This window comes from Drosophila subpulchrella, chromosome 2L, assembly GCF_014743375.2.
Source record: "Drosophila subpulchrella strain 33 F10 #4 breed RU33 chromosome 2L, RU_Dsub_v1.1 Primary Assembly, whole genome shotgun sequence".
NCBI classification, from domain to species: Eukaryota; Metazoa; Arthropoda; class Insecta; order Diptera; family Drosophilidae; genus Drosophila; species Drosophila subpulchrella.
The window spans coordinates 16270151-16292652 of NC_050610.1; the positions used below are offsets into that span (position 1 = coordinate 16270151).

A 22502-nucleotide genomic window follows, 5' to 3' on the forward strand; every position below is an offset into this window, starting at 1 on the left:
GAGGCTAGGCAGAACTATGCCCTATGAACGCTTAATGGGACGCTGCCGACCGCTGATCTATGAAAGGCCAAATGAAAAAAAGTAATTCGAATAAAGGGATTAAAATGTAATCGTTTTTAGACTTTAATATGTAAATTAACATCATTTTTAATTTATTTGTTGAACGGCATATTCAAGGTCCTGTTATGTTAGTTCCTGTTTTTATTGTGCAGACATTTGTATACGTTTTCTTCAAAAACAAGTATTGCTCCCGAATCACTTCCAGTAAATTGCTGGCATTAGCATACTGATAGTAAAAAAAAGTTGGGTTTTCAATAAAATAGGTTGTAATAAAAGGTTAATAAAATAGGTTTTTCCAACTGAGCATACGAAGAAAAGAGTATCGGTATGGTAATTATCTGTTAATTTGTAGAATTTTTTGTTGTCTATTTAACGGTGCTAAGAATATTTAAAGTAAACATCTTTAAAAAATCTAATTTTTTCAGAAGCGCGGCGTACATGAAACATTGTTGATGTTTTTTGATATGCACTACTACTTTATGTGAAAAACGATTTTTTCATTAGCTCAGTTGGAAAAGTCGAACCCATTACTGATATTACATAAAATTAATACAGACTTACTTTATCGTGTACTTCTGAAATATTTCATATTATTTTAATAAAGTTCTGAAAAACATATATTTACAAAACATACCTTTAACCAGTTGGGCACTTCTGAAGAACAAAAAAAAATACTTTCAGATAATTAATAGTTTAACAAAACTATTTTACAAACCTATTCGGGCAAGTTTGATTTGCATTGTACAGCGATTTCTGATGCATCCCAATTTTCAACAGAAGATCCTCGGTTGCATCAAACAGCGAAGTCTTTATATATTTTTGAGTTAATAAAATAGTTTTCAAGTGGGTTAAAAGCACATCTTACACTGTTTTCTTTGGAATGGCTACGTGGCACCAAGAAAACCAATAATAGTAGATAGTACCATTTCGACATTTCGTTTTGTTTCCCTAGCTGTAAAAAGTAAACTAAACGGAAGATTTTAGTTTTCTGGCATCTGCAGTGTAACTAAGTCTCATTAGAACGAATGAATTAACATTTACACTTCACTAAGTGGAACAGTTTACTACAACTCTCATACATACGTTAGAAATATATAAAATATGTCCAACACAAATTATAAAAACTAAAATAGGAATTAAGCAATAGAGGTGATTTTTTAGTTTTAATATAGATCATTTTTATTTCCTTGTAATGACTAACATTTTAAAAAATTACAATTCAATATTTTGGATAAATTATTTTTTAAGCATTATATTTGTTTTTATTTTCGGCTTGTGTTTTTTCTTCGTGCTTTTTCATCGCCTCCTCTCAGACACAATAATTTGTTAATTTGTTGTTTACAATAAGGTTTAATTTTTTTTTCATGTTCATTTTCTCAATTTTTCTTTTTACTTTTTGTTGCTGTTGCTGTTGCTGGTTTGAAGTATTCTTTTTATTTGCTTGATTACTGCATGCAATTTTTGAGTTTAAATGTATGTAGTCATTAATGTAAAACTTTGTAGTCTTATACTACATATATATATTTAATTATATATATATAGATATATATATTTGAGTCACACACACATGCATAAGAATTTATGCATATATGTGCGAGGCTGATTGGTATTGTAGTTCTCAAATAAGCATCGTATTTAGCATTTAATAAGCAGACTGTAATATAAATAAATGTTTTTTGTTTGCAGTAAAAGTTAAAACTCAAATATCTATTTAGAAACATGCCTTGCTTCGCTAAGTGCTAAAATGTGCCCACAGTTAAAGGGAAAATGAACAGTAAAATATAAATAAAGCAGATTTTAAGGGGGCTAAGCTCCAAACTAATATGCGATTAAGTACATTTTCCCGTTTTTAGAATATGACTGTTAAGTAGATATTTTTTGTTTCATCATACACTTTTCCTCTAGCTTGCTCTTTATAGAGTTTTGTAATATTTCCTTCGTTTGCAGATTTTACATTTAATTATTTTGTTTATTCCAGAACAGTTTAATCCAGAACAACATGGTTTTACTACTTTAACGAGCCTTCTACAACCATTTAATGGGGTATACGGGCTGCTCGTAATTAATATATGCGTGTCTGTTTATATAAGCTGTGGGTGTAAAATTAAACTCTTTTTTAGCTTGGTATGGGGTGGCTGAATCGAATCGTAAAATAACAATATAAATTACATTAATTAATACATACAAATTACACAATTGTTGCCAATACATTTCAACTTGAGATTTGAGGTTTAATAATTACTGGGGCTGTGGTTCATATTTTCCGTCTACAAATTTGCGTTCACTGTGGTACTTGGTTATTTCCTTTTCTCGTGTTTGTTGCCTATCAATTTTTATTTCTTTACTTGCTTTTCTATTCCGCTTGCTGTTTTTTTTTTGTTTTTGAAAAAATGAACACTTTTTATCTGGTGGGAATATACATATGGTTTTGGAAATCTATTGCACACAACATGAATTCTTATGGCCATTTTTGTGCTTTAGTCGCGCCTTTGGCTTGTATTTCTCCAAAAAGGATAGCTGCTTGGCATTGATGGCCCCACGTCGTTTACTGTAAAACATAGGATTGTTTAGTTAATAATATTCATTCAGCCTAGATCAAACAGTACTCACTCTCTAATCATTTCCACAGCTGCCTCGTATTTTAAGCCCAATTCAATCAGTGCCAAGGCAACCAGAACAGGAGCCCGTCCCAGACCAGCTACACAATGAACGGCGACGCAAGCCTCGGGATTTTGTTGATATCTAAAAAGGGAAAATTCAAACATTTATAAACTTCAACGTAAAATTAAGACCTCTTCTTACTTTAATTGATATAAACTAAAATTGCTTTCGGCTAAGGCCTATAAATCTAGATCTACGCTTACCGACAAGTTTCATTATCAACAAATGCAGTATTATTATAAATTGCCGTTGCTGCCTCGCCATTATCATGGAGATTATCATTGGCTGTTAGGGGAATTGTATCTGTGGCCCGACCTGATGCTGCGGATAGACTGGCTCTGGTTGCTGAAGTTCTTATTGCAGTTGCAGTTGCTGTTGTTGGTGGAACTGTTTTTGGTATGTGTCTGAGCGAGAATCGCTTATGTTTGTAGTAGGATAGTGTGGCGCTTGTGGACTTTCTAAAACTAGGGCACAGCAGCAGCGGTATCATAAAATAGCACACGAAACGAATCATACAGGAAGGTAAGGTAAGTTCTCATTGATCAAGTTTGATAGCTTACAGGTAATTAAAGTTGTTTATGGTGGGTGGAATTCGAAGTTTTTACAAAACGATAACGTTGAGAGAGATAGAGAGTATGAGAGAAGGAATGTGCAGAAGTTTTGATTTAACTAAAATCTGTACAGCAACTTATAACTGATGAGCATTGGAAATTATACAAAGTTAGCAGCTAAGGCGATTGCGGAGACTACAAAGCAAGGTTCTATACATCTTCTAAATGGTCTCCTCTTTAAAAGTGTGGATCATTTTTTTTAACAGCTCATTGGATATGTGGCTAGCGCAGCTTATTGATTTTCGTTGGCTTTCATTTTGAATTTTGAAATATTTGCTTATCTTTCGATTGAGTGGCACAAAGCAATAAATAATACTGAATAAATTGATAAAAATCACTTGGTTTCTTTTTGTATATTCGCGTATACTTCGAATATGGTTAATGATAACTTGGAAATTATATTTTGAATGAAATAATACAATATAATTACATATGTCTAGACTATGATTAGTAAAGGAACTATTTGCACTGGAGCTGTGATTTTATGGTATTAGATCGGAAAAAGAAAAATACTTTTACACTCTTAGTTAAATATGTTGTTTTGTTAAATTTTAATATAACACAAAAATTACTTCTTAGTTATTCTAATTACAGCGTAATGGCCAATACTACATTAAAATAGGTTCAGAGCTCCAGTATTCTTGTGAAATTTAAAGAAATGTCTCACGCTCAATGTCAAAAATGAGATTAAAATTCAAAGATATAATTAATTAAATAATAATAATCTACGCGTATGCAAGAGCGTTATCATTTAACTTACTTATCCTTTAAGACCTCAAACCACTCGTCAACGACTTGTTGAGGCGGGAAGGTGCCGTCCTCAAAGGCCAGGTCCTTGACGGTAATGCCTTGTGTCTCGAGCTCGTCGGTATTATAACTCGGCTCGCATACGCGCACCACAGTGTTGACATTGTTCTTTTTCAGCTCCTACGAAAGCGATACAATAAATTAGTGGGGTTCCGGAATAAGATGATGATTGTGGGGGTGCTCACCGTAATGTAATGGTTAATTGTTATGTCTGATGGTCGATCGGTGATTAGGAACTTCATGCCCTTGTACTCAATTAGAGCGGGGGCTGGGCGCAGATCTTTTTGACGCATGGTGATGCTCATAAACAATTACAAAAGCAGTTCTGAAGGAGTTTGTCTGACTCGTGTGCACTTATTTACGTTAAGTCTGTTACTTTCTTACAATCTGAGGTGTGGTTTTTGTTTGGTTTTCACAAAGATTTGATTGGTTTTTTTTTAACGGAAGTAGTTCGATTTCTAGATTAAAAATTCAGCGTGTTAGAGGCTTACAATTGAATTTCGTTTAGGTTTGAGTTATGTATAAAAAATAAATATAAATATAATTTACTCTGTTTTCGTATCGTACGCTTAAATGATTTACACCAAAACACAAACCTAAATTATCGTTTAAGTAAAAATTAATTGTTTTTTTTTTTAATTAAGTACAATTTTGGATTTTTTCTTCTATCACAAAGAAAATGAATCGGTTTTCTGTGACCTAAAAGTGATTCCCTGTTAAGTGTCACACGTATTTTAAGCTAACAAAAATGAATTGGGCTCAGTTTTAGTTTTGTTTTTGAAAATATTACAACTTTTTCTCAGTTTCGTTGTTAAAAATTAAAATTTCTCCTTGCTTGTGATATGATCTGCGATCACCGCGATGCTAAAAATTTAGTTTTTTGCTTTCTCTCCCATAGATGAACAGACTTTGGCTTTTTCGGGCCGGTGCTGCCGCTTTTTCGGCTGATCCGTTGACGGTATTTAGCTTATCTGATCCACACCACTTATCGACGTCGACTTCCGAAGAGGTGACCGTGTTCACTCAGGCTATCACCGCCTTGTTTGAGGATTGCTTACCTGCAAGGAATGAGACATGAATGAGTAGAGTTCCAGACAAATCTGGCGTTAGTTGGTTCAAGCTTCTTTGTTGGGTTTCCCATTGTTCATTCAATTGAAAACAATTCGTGGGAAACTAAAAAACAATTTAGCTCAATTACACGCAATGAAATAATTGAGACTTTCGCCATTTTCGTCCCACACTGGCCTCTTATCCATGGGGTTCTTGGTTCTTGGTTCTTGGTTCTTGGTTCTTGAGGGCGGGTCAAGCAGGCAATTGTCCAGAAAGGTCACCGCGCTTAATTCACAGTAAGTCAAGTGACCTTTCCATTGCCATCTACTCTCACGCACGGGCTACTTGAGCCAATTAATTAAACAAAAAGCCCAAATCCTCGGCGTAAATTTCTTATACTCACTTTTTATTTGTGCTGTGCCTGGCAGTATTCTGCACTGTCTAGATGAAACTCCATAGATGTGGGAACAGGTCGAACCAACTGCAAATACAAATAGAATACATGAGACAATATATTTGCAAATTAAATTTATAGCTTTAATATAGTTAAGATTGTCTGCTTATTTATAGGATTGGCTGACCCAAAAAGATATTAAAACCCCTATAAAAGTATTTAATAAATAAAGGGAAGCTGCTCTTCAACCCATTTCCGCAGCTAAAAGCTTTTTGGGAAAATAATTTCTCATTGTTTATAAAAATCGATTTGTAAGGCAAAGAGGCACTGCCAAAAATTACAAGCAAAGGCAAATAGAATAAAATAAGATTAAATCATGGAAAAGAAAGAAAATGTAAAATATATAATTCATAAGTCAAGTGGATATTTTCAAAACTTTCAGTCAAATTTTAAATGTGTCGGTCATCTGCTCTCTGAAGACAACCATTAAAAATATTCCCTCAAAGCGATCAAAGATAATTTCTGCTCGTTTCCAAGAACATTTATTTACAATATTTATGTTCCGTTGTTGTTTGGGAAAAACATATGTATATATAAAATGAGTTCACAAATAAAGACAGAGCCAGAACAATGATTGTATAATATGTATTTCGCATATATACAACGTTCATATCTACACAAACGCGATAACTCTTAAAGCAAATATTCCATTTTTTATGGGCACAGTGCGACCTGTGTTTATTTTTGCATTTTTGGCCTAAAGTATTCAGTTCCATTGAATTTTCGACCAACGATTGTTACCGGGAAGAGGAATTTGGATTTTAGCAGAATACATAATTGAATAGCGAATGTTATAGAAACGCGTGGAACTAATTAAGAAGCGGGTGCAAAAAAAAGGAATTTTTTTTGTTGATAGAAGTGAAAACTTTTACTTGTTGTTCGTATGCACATAGTACATACTAGTACATACTAGATTTGCCTGTCTGTGTGTTTACCTCATGACACGTTAAGCAACAACACTTTTTGTTGATGCTATTTCCCACTCGGTTTTTACTTGTGACTTATGCAATGTATTTTTTGTATTTTGCGTCTTGGCGAAATTGAAAAGTCACACAGGCGAATGTATAAATATATATACTATATTGCCATGCATTTGAACGAGGTAAAAAAAATTACTGATTGCGATAGGGATTGTAATGCGGCTATATGAAATCCCGATTAGATATTGACCGGTGTGGTTGCCAAGACCCTAAACGATTTTATCCGCGGATCGGAAAGCACTCTCTTTCTCTCAGTTTTTAGAGAACCAATGACGATGGTCCTTCTCAATCTTGCAATCAGATAATAAATCAGAATTACCTATCGTTAATCGCCTGTGATGCGGCGAGAAAGGATCTCGATTAAATATCGACAAGTGTCGATTCTGAGACGTTGATCGATTACGATTACCACACTAAGCAGACGCGTATTGCTGCGCGATGAGCACTCTCTCATGTTTTGCTATCGACTGGCGATTGTCAACTCAACGCCGCCCATTTGTACGACTACATCGTGTCCCTCTTTCCGGCAGTAAGTCTCCATTGCCGGAGAGAGCGGAGAGAGTCGCATGACGCACATCTCTCCAATTGCTCACGCGAACAGATTTTCCCTCGGCCCCACCACCCCCACTTCACCCCCCACTTTACAGTCTGCTGCATATTTAAAGCTCTTTAAAAGGTCTGCTGTGCAAAAACACTTGAGGGTAGAACAATGTAACCCCATTTAGTTGTTAAAATAATATTTATAAATATTTACTATTTATGAAGAATTGATATCCTGACGATACAAATTAAAACAAATCTAAGTAAAAACCCTGTATTAAATTAATTGATTATTAATTGTTAATTATTCTATGCTTAAATTTGTACCTCATAAAAATAATTAAAATGCATTAAAATTTAAATAAAGCACTTTGATGCCACCACTATTATTTTGAACACAGCTGTGTTTTAGAGCGAAATAAATTCTACACCAAAACAAACTGGTGTTGACATTGCCCAAAAAACACTTTCATTTATGGCCAAAACGAATCATAAATTCATGTAATTGCTCGCTATTTTAAAGTGCCATAAATGGATAAAGCCATAAAAGCAGTGGATATGGAATGAAATGGCAATAATGTATTTTAAATGTGTGGGAAAGCTATAACCTTTTAATAATCACATAACTAATGCATTGATAATATCAATAGGATATGACGACGCAAAAAATAAGTTTTATCTTATCTAGTATATATGCAAATATGCATACATATATTATTTAAGTGTACAAACTTGGCTAAAGAAAGTTTTGCGGGCAGATAGAATTTTGCGGGATACCAAGGTCAGTTGTTATTTAAGGGCAATAAACAAAGTTAAATGCGGTTTATATGCACAGTTAATGAAGGCTAAGGCGCACAAAAACATGTAACTTGATATGAAAACAGTTGCACATTTAAACCAGTTGAATCTTATCGAGATGTGGGCAAATGGCATGACGACACCAATACCTAATTGTGGGTATATATAGTAATTGTTACTTAATATATGTTTGGATGTACTTGTACGTGATTGTCACACTTGGCTGCCCATCGATACATATGCGATTCTCCAACATCGTTGAATTTAATTTAATTAAAGGTAATTTAATTTAAAGAGAATCTAGTATACCTATTTTAGATGTTTTTAACTAATAAGCCTAAATGACAAAAACTAAGAGGGTAAGATAGTCTTTTTCCTTTTAAAAGTATTTTAAATGTGATGATAAAATCCATCTAAGAAGTTTTTTTTTAAAATCTAGTAGTTTCAATTTTTAAAAAACATTTCTAAGATGGATTTTATCATCACATTTAAAATATTCTGAACTTAAGTTAGAGTTAAAAACAGTACAAAATATTGTTGCAATTAAACCAGATCTCCTAAGACCACTTCAGTAAATTTGTGCTATTGACATTTATCTTTTTCTTTTTTGGATAGCAGATGCGTTTTGTCTGAGCTCTAAGTTGATTGGACTTCCTCAGACCAGGACCAGACAACATAGACAGCGGGGCAGACAATGGAGAAACAAAGATTCCAAGTAGGAACCCAAGGAATCTAGAGGTAAAAAACAATGGAATGCCGGTGTGCCTGGGATTGGATTTGGGGTTCAAAGTACTTCGATTCAATTCCCTTTTTTTCTTTGGCTGCTTTCAGGTTTTGTTTAGACTTCAACTTCAATCCTGGACAGGCAGACGGCCATATTTCGGCGAGTAATCGTTTTTTTATTACAAACGTGTAAACAAGTTGAGAATGACTAACGGGAAATGTGATGAGGGTAACGCCATTCAAGCCTCAACTTACTAAACCAATGTCTGTCTACAGGTGTCAATAAAACCAGACGGCAAAGCCAGACATAACGCAGACACACAATATGCCCAAATCAAATGGATTATTCATACATATATATATTCATATCCACACACATCTTTTCCTTCAAGTCTCAGCAATTAAACTCAGCAGGAAATCGGTAGACTAAACAATGATTTTGAAAACTCACGACAGCAAAAGTTTGTTGTTAGAAGCAATACTTGATTTATGAATAGCCATGATATACTCGACATGACATACTTCAATTATTTATATACGAAATCGGAGCACTGTGATAAAATACTGTTATATGTTATAAAGAACAAGAATAATACAATTTATTTAAGATCTTGAATAAAAAAAATGTAATCAAAGGATAAAATTTATTAAAAAGTTTAATAGATGTTCTAGTTATAATATTTTCTATATTATATTATATTTATTCGGACTCATTATTAACTAACTGAAGATATCTTTAAAAGTTTTTAGACCACCATGCACTAGGATTAGACAAAAATTATTTTAAAAACTTGAATAGGGGTTTTAGTTATAGAAGACTTATTATTAACTAACTAAACATTATAACGATCTAAGAGTCCCATACATTAGGATTGCCTAAGTTTTGTTTACCTCAGGTAATCAAACCAACTACTCATAAGGCACACACATTCTCAGGTCTAGAAAGTATGGGTATTAGGCACCCAAGATAGACTTATAGACCGCAAAACAAAATCCGACCGACAGTGCTTCGCTTCGAGCACGACAAGCAACTCAAAATGAGACTGAGTCCAAGTTACAAGTTATTGATTTTGCGACTGCTAATGGAAGAGGGGGTATGACCATCCATACCCACAACCTACACCCATCCTTAATTTAGTTATTTCGCCATAATGGAAATTTTGAATTTGCCCAGAAGCTTTTCTGTGTGCATCCTGGTCGACGAGGAGATGAACAGGAAATGGAAGCCATGGGGGGAACTAAAAATCCGACCGTCTTTCAGTTGCCAAGTGGTCGACGATGTTTTTAGTGACGCACCACAGGCGGCTTCTTATGCGTCATAGTCTTTTTATCGAGAACAGCTGTTGTTGCTTGGTTTTGATAAAAAAAAAAATAAAGGAACAACAATAAATAATAACAAACAATCTCGTTTTGTTATTGCAATTATCAAATGCATGTCTCTGCCACAAAACTGACGTACTTCGACATTGATTTAGAGACAAGAAGTGCAGAGTACACTAGCAAATTGCCGTTTTACTTGTTAGTTTTGGGTATTTTGCCTTAACCAAGGGCAGGGCAAAACTATTGAGGACAAACCGCGCGCTCTATATATAGAATTAAATGGGAGTGGGTCGTCGGTGGGCGCTGGCATTTCCCCCATTTTCCCCGACTATCTACCACCCTTCACCGCCCACTGACGTTTGTAAATCGTATTGCATGCTTTGTTGTTTGTTTTTTGGTCTATTTTTGGATATGACATGTATTGGTGAAATTCTGCACACAAGCTGCCAAAACGTGACAGCAGTAAAAATACAGCCCAGTGATATGTAACCCCGGAACAAAGGTCTGAAAGTTCCCAACAACTCTCATACCATTTCGCAAGTTCTAATTAGCAAGTGCTTACGAGAATGTCCGTAATAAGTTCGCAGTTGAATTCGAGCTTGGTGGTAGTAAAGAAGCTTTCTTAAAGACGTTCCAAGACCCCATAAATTCCCATTAATCAATATGACCTCAAACAAATTGGTGGCAACTCTTTAATAATCATAAATTCTTCCATATATTTCGTAGAATTCAATTGATACTTGTATGTGTTAGAATATAGAACATTTAAGAACTGGTGGAAAGCAGATAAACGCAGAAAACAGACAACGAAATGCAAACGGCTGGAATGAACAAAAAAATAAGGAACTGTATACACATGCGTATACGTAATCTCTATCTTTATTTTTACCCTTGGGCAGAGTTTATCATCCGAGCACTTTGGAGTATTTTTGATAAGGCAACCGAATTTAATAAAATCTTTAATAAGTATATTCTCGACAATACTTTGTTATTATGTGAAAAGATAAATAGTTTTCTAAGAATTTTTTCTAAAAGGGGTATTAATTTTAAAAATCATACGACAATATTTTACTACTATGTGAAAAGATAAATAAAAGGGGTATTAATTTTAAAAATCATAAAAAATTGTTTAAGCACCCTTGTTTTTTTAATAATGTTTTTTTTTTTAGCATTAGTGCCCCAGACTTAATTATCAGAAATCTGTAAATGTTGTGCTAACTAATGACGTCTTTTTTTAAATTCGCTGGGAAAATTTGTGATAAACCTGATTTTAGAATGGTTCTCCCTTGTTGATACGCTTATCTTTACGCTCTTGTTTTTTATCACGAATAAATAATAAGAGAAAATCAACGCTCAACCGAGAGAGTTTTTTTTTGTTTGTATGACCGGGGTAATATCATTGAACTTGTTCAAGGACAAGAGACCCCAAACGGAAATAAAGCAGAGAGGGGAAAAAATCAGACAAGAGAACTGATTTAAAAATCTGATCTCTGCGTGATATTCAACCACCAGTTGAAAAGTAAATGGACTCCTGTGGGTATATGTCATTAAGTTTTTGTTGCCGGGTTGGTTTTTTTGAGCTCTTTCCATTCCAATTGACGCAATTTACTGATATCGATTAGCAAATATTGCGATCAAGATAAATGCTGTCGCCGGAATGCGACAAGTACAGATAACAGCAAATCAAAGCCAAACCTTGTTGAATAACTGATTGTAAAAATTGAAATGTTATGAGCGAAGGAGGAAACCTTTCCACTTCAATTGTTCTACGTCCACATTTGCTCAGTATAAAATGCCAACTGACTTGCCTGTTTCGCTCAAAAGACGAATCTCTTGGCCGCCGCTTTGTTTACTGTTTGCTCTCGCTTTGATATGATAAATCTGCTTAAAATGTCTTCGTAGATTAGATATTAGATATCGCTCAGTGTATGAAAACTGCGAATGACGTATGCAGACAACGAGAAAACTGCCAAAAAGAAAAGTATTTAGAAGCACCAGTGTTTGAAGTTTTACTGGGGCATTTCGCTAGCAGTTCCTGGCCTGTCCTAGTTCCATTCGGATGATAAACTGGGTCATTTACTTTCAACTGGCGACAGAAGTTAACCAGGTAACTGGGTCAAATGAAAGTAAAATGAGTGAGTTTACATATTTAATTTGGTGTATAATTGCTCTTTCTATGATGAAACCATTTCTCATCCTGCACTTTTATGTGTGGCTGCAATGCCAACTCAAGAGCAGGTTTTTCCCTACTCCTAAAACTTTTTTTTGTTACTTAATATCCTTTAAAAAAGTACCTATTTTTCAAAATTTGTATTTCATATTTATAGTGAATTTAAAAAATATTTGTTTTAGGGTTCTATGTTTAAGATTTTGATTGTCAAAAAGGATCGAATTCTTTAGATTTCTTCGATTTAATAAATAACCTTTATTATATTTTTTATAGATGGCACAGTCTCTAATTATTTCAATCTTTAGGAGAAAGTAACATAGGGTAAATGCTGCCCCTCAAAGCTATACATATATGTATGTATAGGTATCTTGGTAATTAAATAATTGTTAAAAATACTAGATGCTCTATTAGGAACCGGAAAATCGTTGGAAATTTAAACATTTCAAATGTTGTTAATAAGAAAATAAAATCAAAATAGAATGTAAATGCCAACGCACACAAACGCACCCATTTTGTGGCTGTCAGTGTATGGGTGCCCATTGTCGTTTGGCAAAATTTTTAACAATGAAAATGTATTATTTGGAAAATACGTGGTTTTAACGGATCCCCGCCCACACTTACCACAATTGCCATACACATTTGAGTATAACTTTTGAAGCTTTTTCGTTGCTTTTCGTGCACGAGAAAATTGAATTCACGTCCACACGCACACAGACGCACACCGCTCGACTCTCACAGACACAAATTCCACGAATGCAATTTCCTTGTGTGTGTGTGTGTCTCTTTGTATGACCACAACTCTTTTTAACAAATTTAATTGACTATATCTTCAGTTTGACTGTTTTATAAGTGTTTTATATTGCATATGATCGGTAATCGTTGGCTTTTGGGCAACATTAACGCGAAATTTGCTTGCTGCTTAACCTCAAATTTCTTTGTCGCACACACAGAGTCGCTACCACACACACACGCAACGCACACAGACAGTGCGGGGCGGAACCAATGGCTTAAAATCAATCAAATTCACTTTATTTTCAGGGAAAACGGATCCGCAGCACAAGATTGCACAATTTTCCACCGAGTTGCAGGTGTAAATTACTTGAAATTGAAGTAGACGTTGCGACCTGCTCTCGAAAAAAATTTCAGACGATGCTAGTCGATAACCTATCGATAGGATAATCAACGCCTCCTGAAATCGAAGAAGAAGAGGCCTATCGATAGGTGGACGTCTAGAAATCTCTAGCAAATACCAATAAAATACCTAAAATGAATTGTGTTTATATAAATCAATTCCGCATAAAGTCACATTAACAGAAATTTAAAACAAATAGTTTCCACTTTTGGATTTTTTTTTTTTTTAAATTTTAATGCTGTAATTTATTTGCAAAAACTGTTCAGATACATAATGCCATAATACCTAAAATTTTTTTTGCCTATATTAATTAGAAAGAAATTAAAAAAATGTAGTTTCCACTTTTGGCTTAATTTTTTCAATTTTTAATGTTGTAATTTATTTGCAAAGACAGTTCAGATAATTAAAAGTAAAAAACAAATTGTTCGACTAAAAACAATTAATTACAATCTGCTCTAGTAATTAGTAATTTAACCGTTCATTTTAATTTACCACGAACTTCGTTGTAATAATCTGTAGTTATTTGTCTACTATATTTATGATGATCATATGATGATTATCATGATCGATAAAATACATAAATATTAAAAAAAAACTAGAGGAATAAGTGAAATACATAACTTTAATTTAAAATTGTAGGAATAATTGATTTGCTGTAGTAATTAGTAATTAAACCGTTCATTTTTATTTAACATGAACTTCGTTGTAATAATCTGTATTTATTTGTCTATTCTATTTATATTATCATGTTCGATAAAATACTTAAAAATTAAATAAAAACTAGAGGAATATTTGAAATACATAACTTTGTAGTTATTGGGGGATGATACAAAAATCTTTCTTCGGTTCGAAATATTTACGTCTGTATGAATTTCAATTAATTTTGTATTGAACTGTTAGGGGTATTCGTACTTGCATGAATGCCCCTATTTACAAAAGAGTTACCCTAGTATTTAGGTATTTTGCACTTGCATATATACATACATATGTACGCCCCCGAAAACAATCGTTGATCTTACAAATTAGTCATCTCACCTATTGCCGACAAACACCGACAATATTTTCCCAATAATTCGAAATACTATACTGCGTAGTGTTTTAAATCGTGGAATAATCCCTGGGGGCATGTCCAAGCGAAAAGCCGAAGACGCACAATCCGACAAAATGGCAACGGCGGAAAAAGTTCCACAGGTAACTGAAAACCAAACAAACTATTTGCATATAAACAAATATCAAAAAACTTTTACCTCTGCAGAATGACTATACTATTGGACTGGAGGATCCGGTAAAGGACTACCAGAAGCTGATCGAAACCCGAGTGCAGGTGGACGAAATCGTGGACGATGATGTCACCAAGGCGAATTTCGATCGGACGGCTGCATCGGCGCGTGACGTCATCTGGCGTTTGTTATTCGAAGAAGCCGATGCTTCACCATCAAATATTGAAAAGGCCACCCAATTGCTGGAGGAATACCGTGGTGATGCCTGCTTCTACGACCCAACGCCGTACAACGAATGGATTGTCAGGCTGAGGGACGAGGTGCTCAAGAAGGAGCTCCTCGACTTTTGGCGCCAAGTCCTGGTGAAGAAGCAGTTGGGTCCCTGCTGGTCACGCGACTGTGATCTGTTCGATAGCGACGACACACCACCATTGGAGTTCTACGCCCATGCCGGCTGTACGGCTCCATTTGCGGCCAGCCTAAAGGTGCGAGCTGCCCTCGAGGAGAACGCTTCAGAGGATCCGAATAGTCCGGCGGTGCCCACCACTCCGGGCGAACTGAGTGCCGACGACACCGCCGCCTTGTCCGGTGAATTTGAGGCCGTCATCACCAAGGAAAAGCCGCTCGAGGAATACCGCTCGCTGATGAAGCGCTTTGTCTTGACCAAAATCATTGTGCCCGACAACGTTCACCAGGCCAGCGTGAAGAAAATGGCCGCCGCCGCCAGGGAGATCATCTGGAAGCTGCTCTTCGACGGAAGCACTCCCTCGCAGGAGGATCAGGACAAGGCCGCCGAGCTTTTGCAGGAGTACAAGGGCGATGCTGGTTTCTATGGCCCCGATGAGTTCAACGGTTGGATTGTCGAACTAAGGGATGAGGTCATCAAGAGGGAGCTTCTGGACTTTTGGCGCGATAAGATGGTGAAAATGGAACTGGGTCCCTGTTGTGCTCGTGATTCCGATTATTACGATTATGAGGACACCCTGCCATTGGACTTTTACGAAAAGGCCGGCTGCAAGGCTCCCTTTGAGGCCCCCACCGATGATGATTAGGGTCTCTTTAGATCTGTGAACTGCAGTTTTTTATCCCTTTGGATGAAAGATGTCGACTTATCTGAGATATCAGTTGGCAAAGAAAAGTTGTATACGGAGCCAAACTTGAAAACTATATTACTTTGGTAAAACCTGATTTTATTTTTAGTGACCATCAAAGTTACTTTCCTTGTTTTCTAAAACCCCTTTCGGAATCTCTCGAAACACAAATTGCAAAGCATTTGACATTAGTTTGTAGATCCGAATGTCAGCATTGTTAAAAAATATTGAATAAAAATGTTTTTGGAAATTCGTAGTCTTTTATTATGGGTGTTTGGATGGTATTTCACTGGGATCAAAGACATTGACGAGCTGCAACGGCCGCTGGCTGGTGTTTATTAATAAAAAATAATAGTTAATAAATTTATAACCAGTCCAGAAATAAAATACAAGTTCTTCATTACACCCGAATATAATATGAATAAGATCAAATTTTTAGTTTGTTTTTTTCTGACGAATTCATTTTATAAAACCAAATGTAGTAATATGATTTCTTAAATTAATAGGTATTTCTTTCGCGGGCTTAACCACGAACAATTATTTAAACTTAACTTTTAGTAACACAAAAATCTGTTCTGTTAAAAAATTATTTATAAAGTTTGTAAATGTAGCTTACTATGATAAGATCCATAAAATAATGTATCTTTGAGTATTTTCATTTTAGAATATATTTAATGGCACATTGACTTTAAATACCGTCTTTAAACATTATTTTATTTTCATTGTATCACAACATTTTTTTTTGGGATACTAGATGTCTCCGGTTTTCCTTAAACCTTATTCACTACAAAATCTTTCAATTGGCTTATAGTTGAATAATTTTAATTAGAGCTTATGAGGGAAATAATTTTGTTTTGAAATTCATTACAAAACTTGACTGATATAAATTGAAAAACAATACATTTTCAGCTCTGTTTGTATTTATACATATTTAAATTAATTTGGTTTATTAAAACTATAATTAAACACGGAATTCTTTTTAAACTTAACTAATAAATGCCGAACACAAAAAGTAAACTAAAATAAATTTCGAAATTTTCACTTTCACTGACTAGAGAACAAATATCCATTTCCTGTTTTTGTTCCCGTTTTCACACAACGCATAACTAAAATCCAAAATTCGAAATTGAAATTAAACATGTACAAATAAATCTAAAGGGCTTTCACAACATTTGAATAACACAACGAGAAATAAACAAAAAATTTGCGTCCTTAAAGAAAACATATTGTTCTGTGGTAAAAGTGGGCAACCATTGTTTCTGCTTGAGATCTCAGTGGGCTTATGGCAGGCAGATTGTTTTGGGATCGGTTTATGGTTTGGGAGCCCGACAGACCTTACTCGGCGTAGAGCAGGCGGGATCGTGACTTTCGGAGGCCTCGAGAGCCTCCACCGCCGATTCCACTGTCTCCACCCTCGCCACATTGCCAGGATTTGGTCTTGGCTCGAAAGTAACGAAACTCATCGTTGTGCGCTGGTGCCAGCATGGGCACATATTGGCTGGGATTGCACAGGTGGGCGTACAGGCCGAAGAACTCCTTGTACCCATTGTGCAGGATATAAAGCTCCGGGTAGTCCAATGCCGGGTAGTTGTGGGCATGCTGGCTCCTGTCGTTGCTGCGCAGAAAGCGCAATAGTTTGGGGCCCCGTTCCGAGGAGAACTCGCAGTGGAATACATAGATGCGACGATCCTCCTGATTCGAAGGGAGGGCGGGAAAGGCTTCCTGTATTTGGCCGCGTGTGTATAGATTCCTGGCTCCTTGTATATGCCCGCCCAGAAATTCGTAGGGATATCGACAGTCGATAATCTCATAGCCACCCTGGCTGCCCAATTGCTGGTCAAAGTCGCCTTTAATCAGCCGGGCCAATGTCTCACTCGAGATGGTCTTCAGATCACGATGTCTAATGCCTGTGAGCAAACAGGGCAGCGTACAAGGCTTGCTGAGATCTCCAATCAACTCGGGTTCATCGCCCAGGGCGCTCATGATTTCGGCATCGTTCATGGAGAGGGTCCTTGCCTGCAGCTTTTTGGTGGGCATGTTGGCGGTGCCTTGGGCCGATGGATCCTCCTCCTCATCCTCTGGTTGATTAATGGGTAACAAGCTCAGACAGCGACGCAAGGAACCACGTTCTTTGCTCGAGGATTCCTTCTCAGGGTTGCCATCGGATTTCAGCTGGCCGCTGAGGAGGACCTCCAGGTCATCGGGTAGCTCCAAATGTGGATCCTCGGCCGACTCCTGCTCGAACATGGCCAGATATTCATCGTCCAGGGAGTTGCCCGAATCGTAACTGGAACAGGAGCTGCTGAAGCTGCTGAGGGTTCGCGAGGAGAGGCTACCGAAGGTGTTGAGCGTCCTGGCCGACGGGCATCTCTGGGTGGACTTGGGTGTGCCATCCAGACGAGCACCACGCATATTCTGCGACAATTCGGTAATGGGTGACAGAATGGCGCTGGCGGGAATGTGCCGCTTGAGCATCCTTTGCAGTGGCGTCTCCTGCTGGCCGGCTGGCTTGCGCCTTTTGGCCTGGTGTTCCTGGCCATCTTCTAACTTCTCCCGGCCACATGCCCCCTCACCATCGCCCTCCTCCTCCTCATCCACATCGAGCATCAGCCGCTTGCTGGCCATCTGCGAAAAGTATTTGAAAATGAACAACAAAGTCAGCTGTATACCGGCTAAATCAGCTGGATTTCCTTGGTATTTGGTAAATACCACTTACCTTGTTCTATTTGCGGCTCTATCTATTTATTGACAAGACTAAATAATGGTCTGCAGCATGCACACTGATTTTTATTGCCAAAATTCTTGGCGCTTTTCCTGTTTCTTGCACGTTTCTGTTTCGCTTTTACTGGTCAAATTTATTGGCGCCTTTACCAATTCCCCATTCTTCGGCTGCGATGAACTCACCACACCACCGCCAACTCACCACGGCGCCATATGTAAACTGGCGCGCTCTCAATGTTTGAATTTGATTTTTACTTTTTGTATGTTTGCATGGTCGGTTGAATTGTTTATGTCAAGGATCAGTTAATTTTGTAAATTCTAAAATTCACAGCTGTCTTTGCAGGTGATTTTGTAAATTGTATATATAAACTTGGATTGGTTGGTATATCGATATATTGCTTGATCGCCCTGGCAAATATCGATGTTTGGAATATATCGATGTTTACCCACCGCTATTTTGTTTACCTTTTTTGAAGGAATTCTACTATTATTTATGAAATATGCCGGAATTCGAAAACTTTAATGTTAAAACCACTATTGACTGCAAGCAAGGAGCAGTTCGTGCTGTGCGCTATAATGGTGAGTTCTTATATATATTATATTATATAAATTTATAAAGTTATTGTAGAAAATGTTATACATTTTAAAATATATTTATTTAGTTGATGGCACCTATTGCTTGAGCTGTGGTTCTGACAAGAAGATAAAACTCTGGAACCCAGTTTCAGGACTACTTCTCAAGACCTATGGAGGACATGCTGACGAAGTGACGGATGCAGCGGTACCTGAACTTATAGACATAGATACAAATGGGTTTTTTAAATAACATATATATTTTGCATTATTTTAGGGAAGTTGTGATAGCAGCTATATTGTCTCCGCCAGCTTGGACAAGAGCATAATCTACTGGGATGTGTCCACAGGTGAGTTAAAACCACATGAATTCTGTAGTTTTAATAAGATTTCTATAATCTTAGCAGGATGAAGAAATGCCGTTATTCTTATTCAGATTTAAAGACTTCTATTGATTTTAAGATTATAAGAACTCAAAAATGACTTCAGTTTTATATTGTTTTTGTGTTAAATATAACCAACATATTACAGTTCCTAAGGTTTTTTTAATTTTCTTATGATATGTAATGTTCATTAAATCTCTTAACTATTTATTAAGTATCATTTTTATTCCTCATTTGAAGGATTTGATTTCTAGTTATTGATTTAACGTTATTGAAATAAATACATTTTAGGCATTATCTTGTTTTCTAAAAGGTTTCTTTAATCATTGCAGGATCAAGAAATACATACATAGTTTCTCATATTCAGATTTATTAATTTTAAGGTTATAAAAAGTCAAAAATGAGTTCAGTTTTATATTGTTTTTGTGCTAAACATAACCAACGTTAGAGTTCCTAAGGTTTTTTTTAATTTTCTTATGATATGTAATGTTTATTAAATTTCTTAACTATCTATTAAGTATCATTTTTATTTCCCTTCAAATACTTGATTTTTAGTTATTGATATTAACGTTATTCAAATAAATACATTTTTAAGCATTATAATAATAATAATATTAACTTCTTAATCTCAAAAAAATAAGAGACATTTAAAAGTTAAATTAAAGCCTTGGTACATACACTACTGGCCAAAATAATAAGTACATAGGTATCGTCTTTCTTATTTGCGATATTGCTCGATTATTTTCGAATACAGCCCTGCCAATCGATAATATTTTGAAAGGTTACAGTGTTGCAAAACATTTAAATAAAAAATGAAAGCAGGGAACCCCGTTTATATAGTGCTAGGCTTAAATTTGTGCCGAATGAGCGCTTTTGGTGTGGTCAAAATAATAAGTACACTTAAGTTATTTATCAATTTTAAAGGATCAAACAAAGAATTGGGCTAAGGTATGTTGATTTTTATTGACTCCTTAAATATTTAAGTACATCCAAGCCAAAAAATGTATCTAGATGGGCCGCAGAAAGCATTGTATAGCTGAAGAAAGGCAGATTGCTGTGAATCTTCAGAAAGAAGGGAAATCTCTCCGGGAAATAGCAAAAAGCGTTGGACGTTCAGTATGTTTTGTTCAGAATGCCTTAAAATCAAAAGTCCTTGGTGAAAAACGAGGCCGAAAGAGGAAATCGTCACACACAACGGATACCCGCATCGTCAGTCTCGCAAAAAAGGATCCTTTCATGTCTTCAAAGGCGATCAGCGGTGAAATTGACAATGAAATATCATCCCGATCGGTTCGTCGTAGACTGGAAGAAGCTAACCTACCAGGACGTATAGCTAGAAATGTTCCATTACTTCGAGGAAAAAATTTTCAGATGAGGGAACAGTTTGCCAAAAATCATTTAGCTTGGTCTGGGCCACATGGGTCTTCAAAATGGAATAATGTTTTATGGAGCGACAAGACAAAAATAAATCTTTTTGGAAATGACTCCAGAAGATATGTGCGACGCCCAAAAGGCAAAGAACTTGACGTCCGGTACACAAAGAAGACCGTAAAGCACGGAGGCGGATGTATAATGGTTTGGGGCTGTTTTTCTTGGCGTTGGTCCAATACATCGCATATCTGATACTATGACCCGATTTGGTTATAAGGATATATTGGCCGGCACTATGTTACCATATGCTGAAGAAAACATGCCCTTGAGATGGGTCTTTCAACAAGACAACGACCCTAAACACACCTCAAAGTTAGTCAAAACCTGGTTTACAGAAAATGAGGTAAATGTTATGAGTTGGCCAAGTCAGTCTCCAGACTTAAATCCTATAGAACACTTATGGGGAGAATTAAAACGTCGAATTGGGACAAAAACTTTTCGAAATTCCGAAGAATTGTGGCAATATGTCCAAAAAACCTGGTACGAGATTCCAGTGCCCACTTGTCGCAAACTTATTGCTAGCATGCCCAAAAGAATCGCAAAAGTCCTACAAAATAAAGGTGGATATACAGGATATTAGCATAAGTTTACACATACTAAGAAAAAAAGTGAAAAAAAGTTAATAAGTTTTAAGTTTTATACATTGTAGAATTGATGTACTTATTATTTTGGCCAACCCTTTTTTATGTTTTTTAGAATTAATCGATCACAACATTTTTATTTGAACAGAAAAATGCTTATGTTATCTTTTTTTATAATCTCTAATATGTTTGAAAACTAAAAGTATCTTTATATTTTTCCTTATGTTAATAAAAATAAGTTATACGAGACGTATAAGAAACCTCATAAGCGTGTACTTATTATTTTGGCCAGTAGTGTATATATATATTATCTATTCCAGGTGCTCCAGTTCGCCGTCTGCGTGGCCACGCCGGTGGCGTCCGCTGCGTCTGCTTCAACGAGGACTCCTCCGTGGCCATTTCCGGGGGCAGGGACAATGCCGTGATGTGCTGGGACATTCGAACGCGTCGCCTGGACCCCGTTCAGGTGATGAAGGAGGCCCGCGACTGCATCACCACGGTGGCCACAAACGAGAATCGCATCTACGCCTCCTCCCTGGACGGCTGTGTGCGGACCTACGATATTCGGGTGGGCGAACTGACCTGCGACAAGGTGGGTGAACCCATCACCTATCTGGCGCAGACGCGGGATGAACAATGCCTGGTGGCGGGCTGCCAGGATAGTGTGGTGCGACTCCTGGACTGCGAGACGGGAGGACTGCTCTCCGAGTACAAGGGTCACCGCGGCGATGACTACCACATCGAGTGCGGAATACTGGCGAACGATGCTCACATAGTCACTGGTTCCAGCGATGGAGATGCCTTTGTCTACGACCTGCTGGAAACCAAAGTTTTGCAGCGCATACGCATAAGTACAGCGGTTGCAGTGTTATATTTACTATATAAGTCATTGATTTTTCTGTTTATTTTAGGTGATAATGGCGGTGTGGTCCACTCTTTAGCCACCCATCCCAAGCGACAGGAAATGCTTTTCGCCAGACGTCGGGATATGTACGTTTTCTCCACCGATCTGCAAATCGAAGAGGAGCAATTGTAGTTTATAAGTCCATCTAGTTTAAGACCAGGCTAGTGATAGGTATCTTCATAGGGTTCATCTCCATGGTGGCCAATTGAAAATACACCTCAAATAGTGTTGTTCGTGACCATTAAACCATAAACATATTTTATAAACCCCACCATTAAAAAACTGTTTCTAA

The 22502-nt window shown here is 36.5% G+C and overlaps 6 protein-coding genes across 6 annotated transcripts; 2 read left to right on the top strand and 4 right to left on the bottom strand.

The window, feature by feature from the left end:
- Positions 1-91: 91 nt before the first annotated feature.
- LOC119547869 lies at positions 92-1045 on the bottom strand. Its single transcript, XM_037854905.1, has 5 exons — positions 926-1045; positions 776-867; positions 695-714; positions 622-635; positions 92-286 (listed from the first exon to the last, which is right to left on the bottom strand). The coding sequence occupies exons 1-5, from the start codon at positions 992-994 to the stop codon at positions 173-175; spliced, it is 309 nt and encodes a 102-aa protein (XP_037710833.1). The 5' UTR covers positions 995-1045; the 3' UTR covers positions 92-172.
- Positions 1046-1296: 251 nt separating this feature from the next.
- LOC119546450 (protein tyrosine phosphatase type IVA 1) lies at positions 1297-4592 on the bottom strand. The gene is made up of 4 exons (XM_037852724.1): positions 4325-4592; positions 4093-4259; positions 2671-2802; positions 1297-2608 (listed from the first exon to the last, which is right to left on the bottom strand). Exons 1-4 carry the CDS (start codon positions 4442-4444, stop codon positions 2497-2499), a joined length of 531 nt encoding a protein of 176 aa, XP_037708652.1. The 5' UTR covers positions 4445-4592; the 3' UTR covers positions 1297-2496.
- A 173-nt stretch (positions 4593-4765) lies between these two features.
- LOC119546451 lies at positions 4766-7100 on the bottom strand. The gene is made up of 3 exons (XM_037852726.1): positions 6943-7100; positions 5593-5670; positions 4766-5197 (listed from the first exon to the last, which is right to left on the bottom strand). Exon 1 carries the CDS (start codon positions 7075-7077, stop codon positions 6949-6951), a length of 129 nt encoding a protein of 42 aa, XP_037708654.1. The 5' UTR covers positions 7078-7100; the 3' UTR covers positions 4766-5197; positions 5593-5670; positions 6943-6948.
- Positions 7101-14288: 7188 nt separating this feature from the next.
- On the top strand, positions 14289-15867 carry LOC119547485. The gene is made up of 2 exons (XM_037854374.1): positions 14289-14497; positions 14562-15867. The coding sequence occupies exons 1-2, from the start codon at positions 14432-14434 to the stop codon at positions 15576-15578; spliced, it is 1083 nt and encodes a 360-aa protein (XP_037710302.1). The 5' UTR covers positions 14289-14431; the 3' UTR covers positions 15579-15867.
- A 654-nt stretch (positions 15868-16521) lies between these two features.
- LOC119547484 (cdc25-like protein phosphatase twine) lies at positions 16522-18628 on the bottom strand. The gene is made up of 2 exons (XM_037854372.1): positions 18334-18628; positions 16522-18242 (listed from the first exon to the last, which is right to left on the bottom strand). Exon 2 carries the CDS (start codon positions 18240-18242, stop codon positions 16953-16955), a length of 1290 nt encoding a protein of 429 aa, XP_037710300.1. The 5' UTR covers positions 18334-18628; the 3' UTR covers positions 16522-16952.
- Positions 18629-18783: 155 nt separating this feature from the next.
- On the top strand, positions 18784-22502 carry LOC119546418 (WD repeat domain-containing protein 83). The gene is made up of 5 exons (XM_037852683.1): positions 18784-18917; positions 19001-19119; positions 19189-19261; positions 21627-22157; positions 22218-22502. The coding sequence occupies exons 1-5, from the start codon at positions 18839-18841 to the stop codon at positions 22340-22342; spliced, it is 927 nt and encodes a 308-aa protein (XP_037708611.1). The 5' UTR covers positions 18784-18838; the 3' UTR covers positions 22343-22502.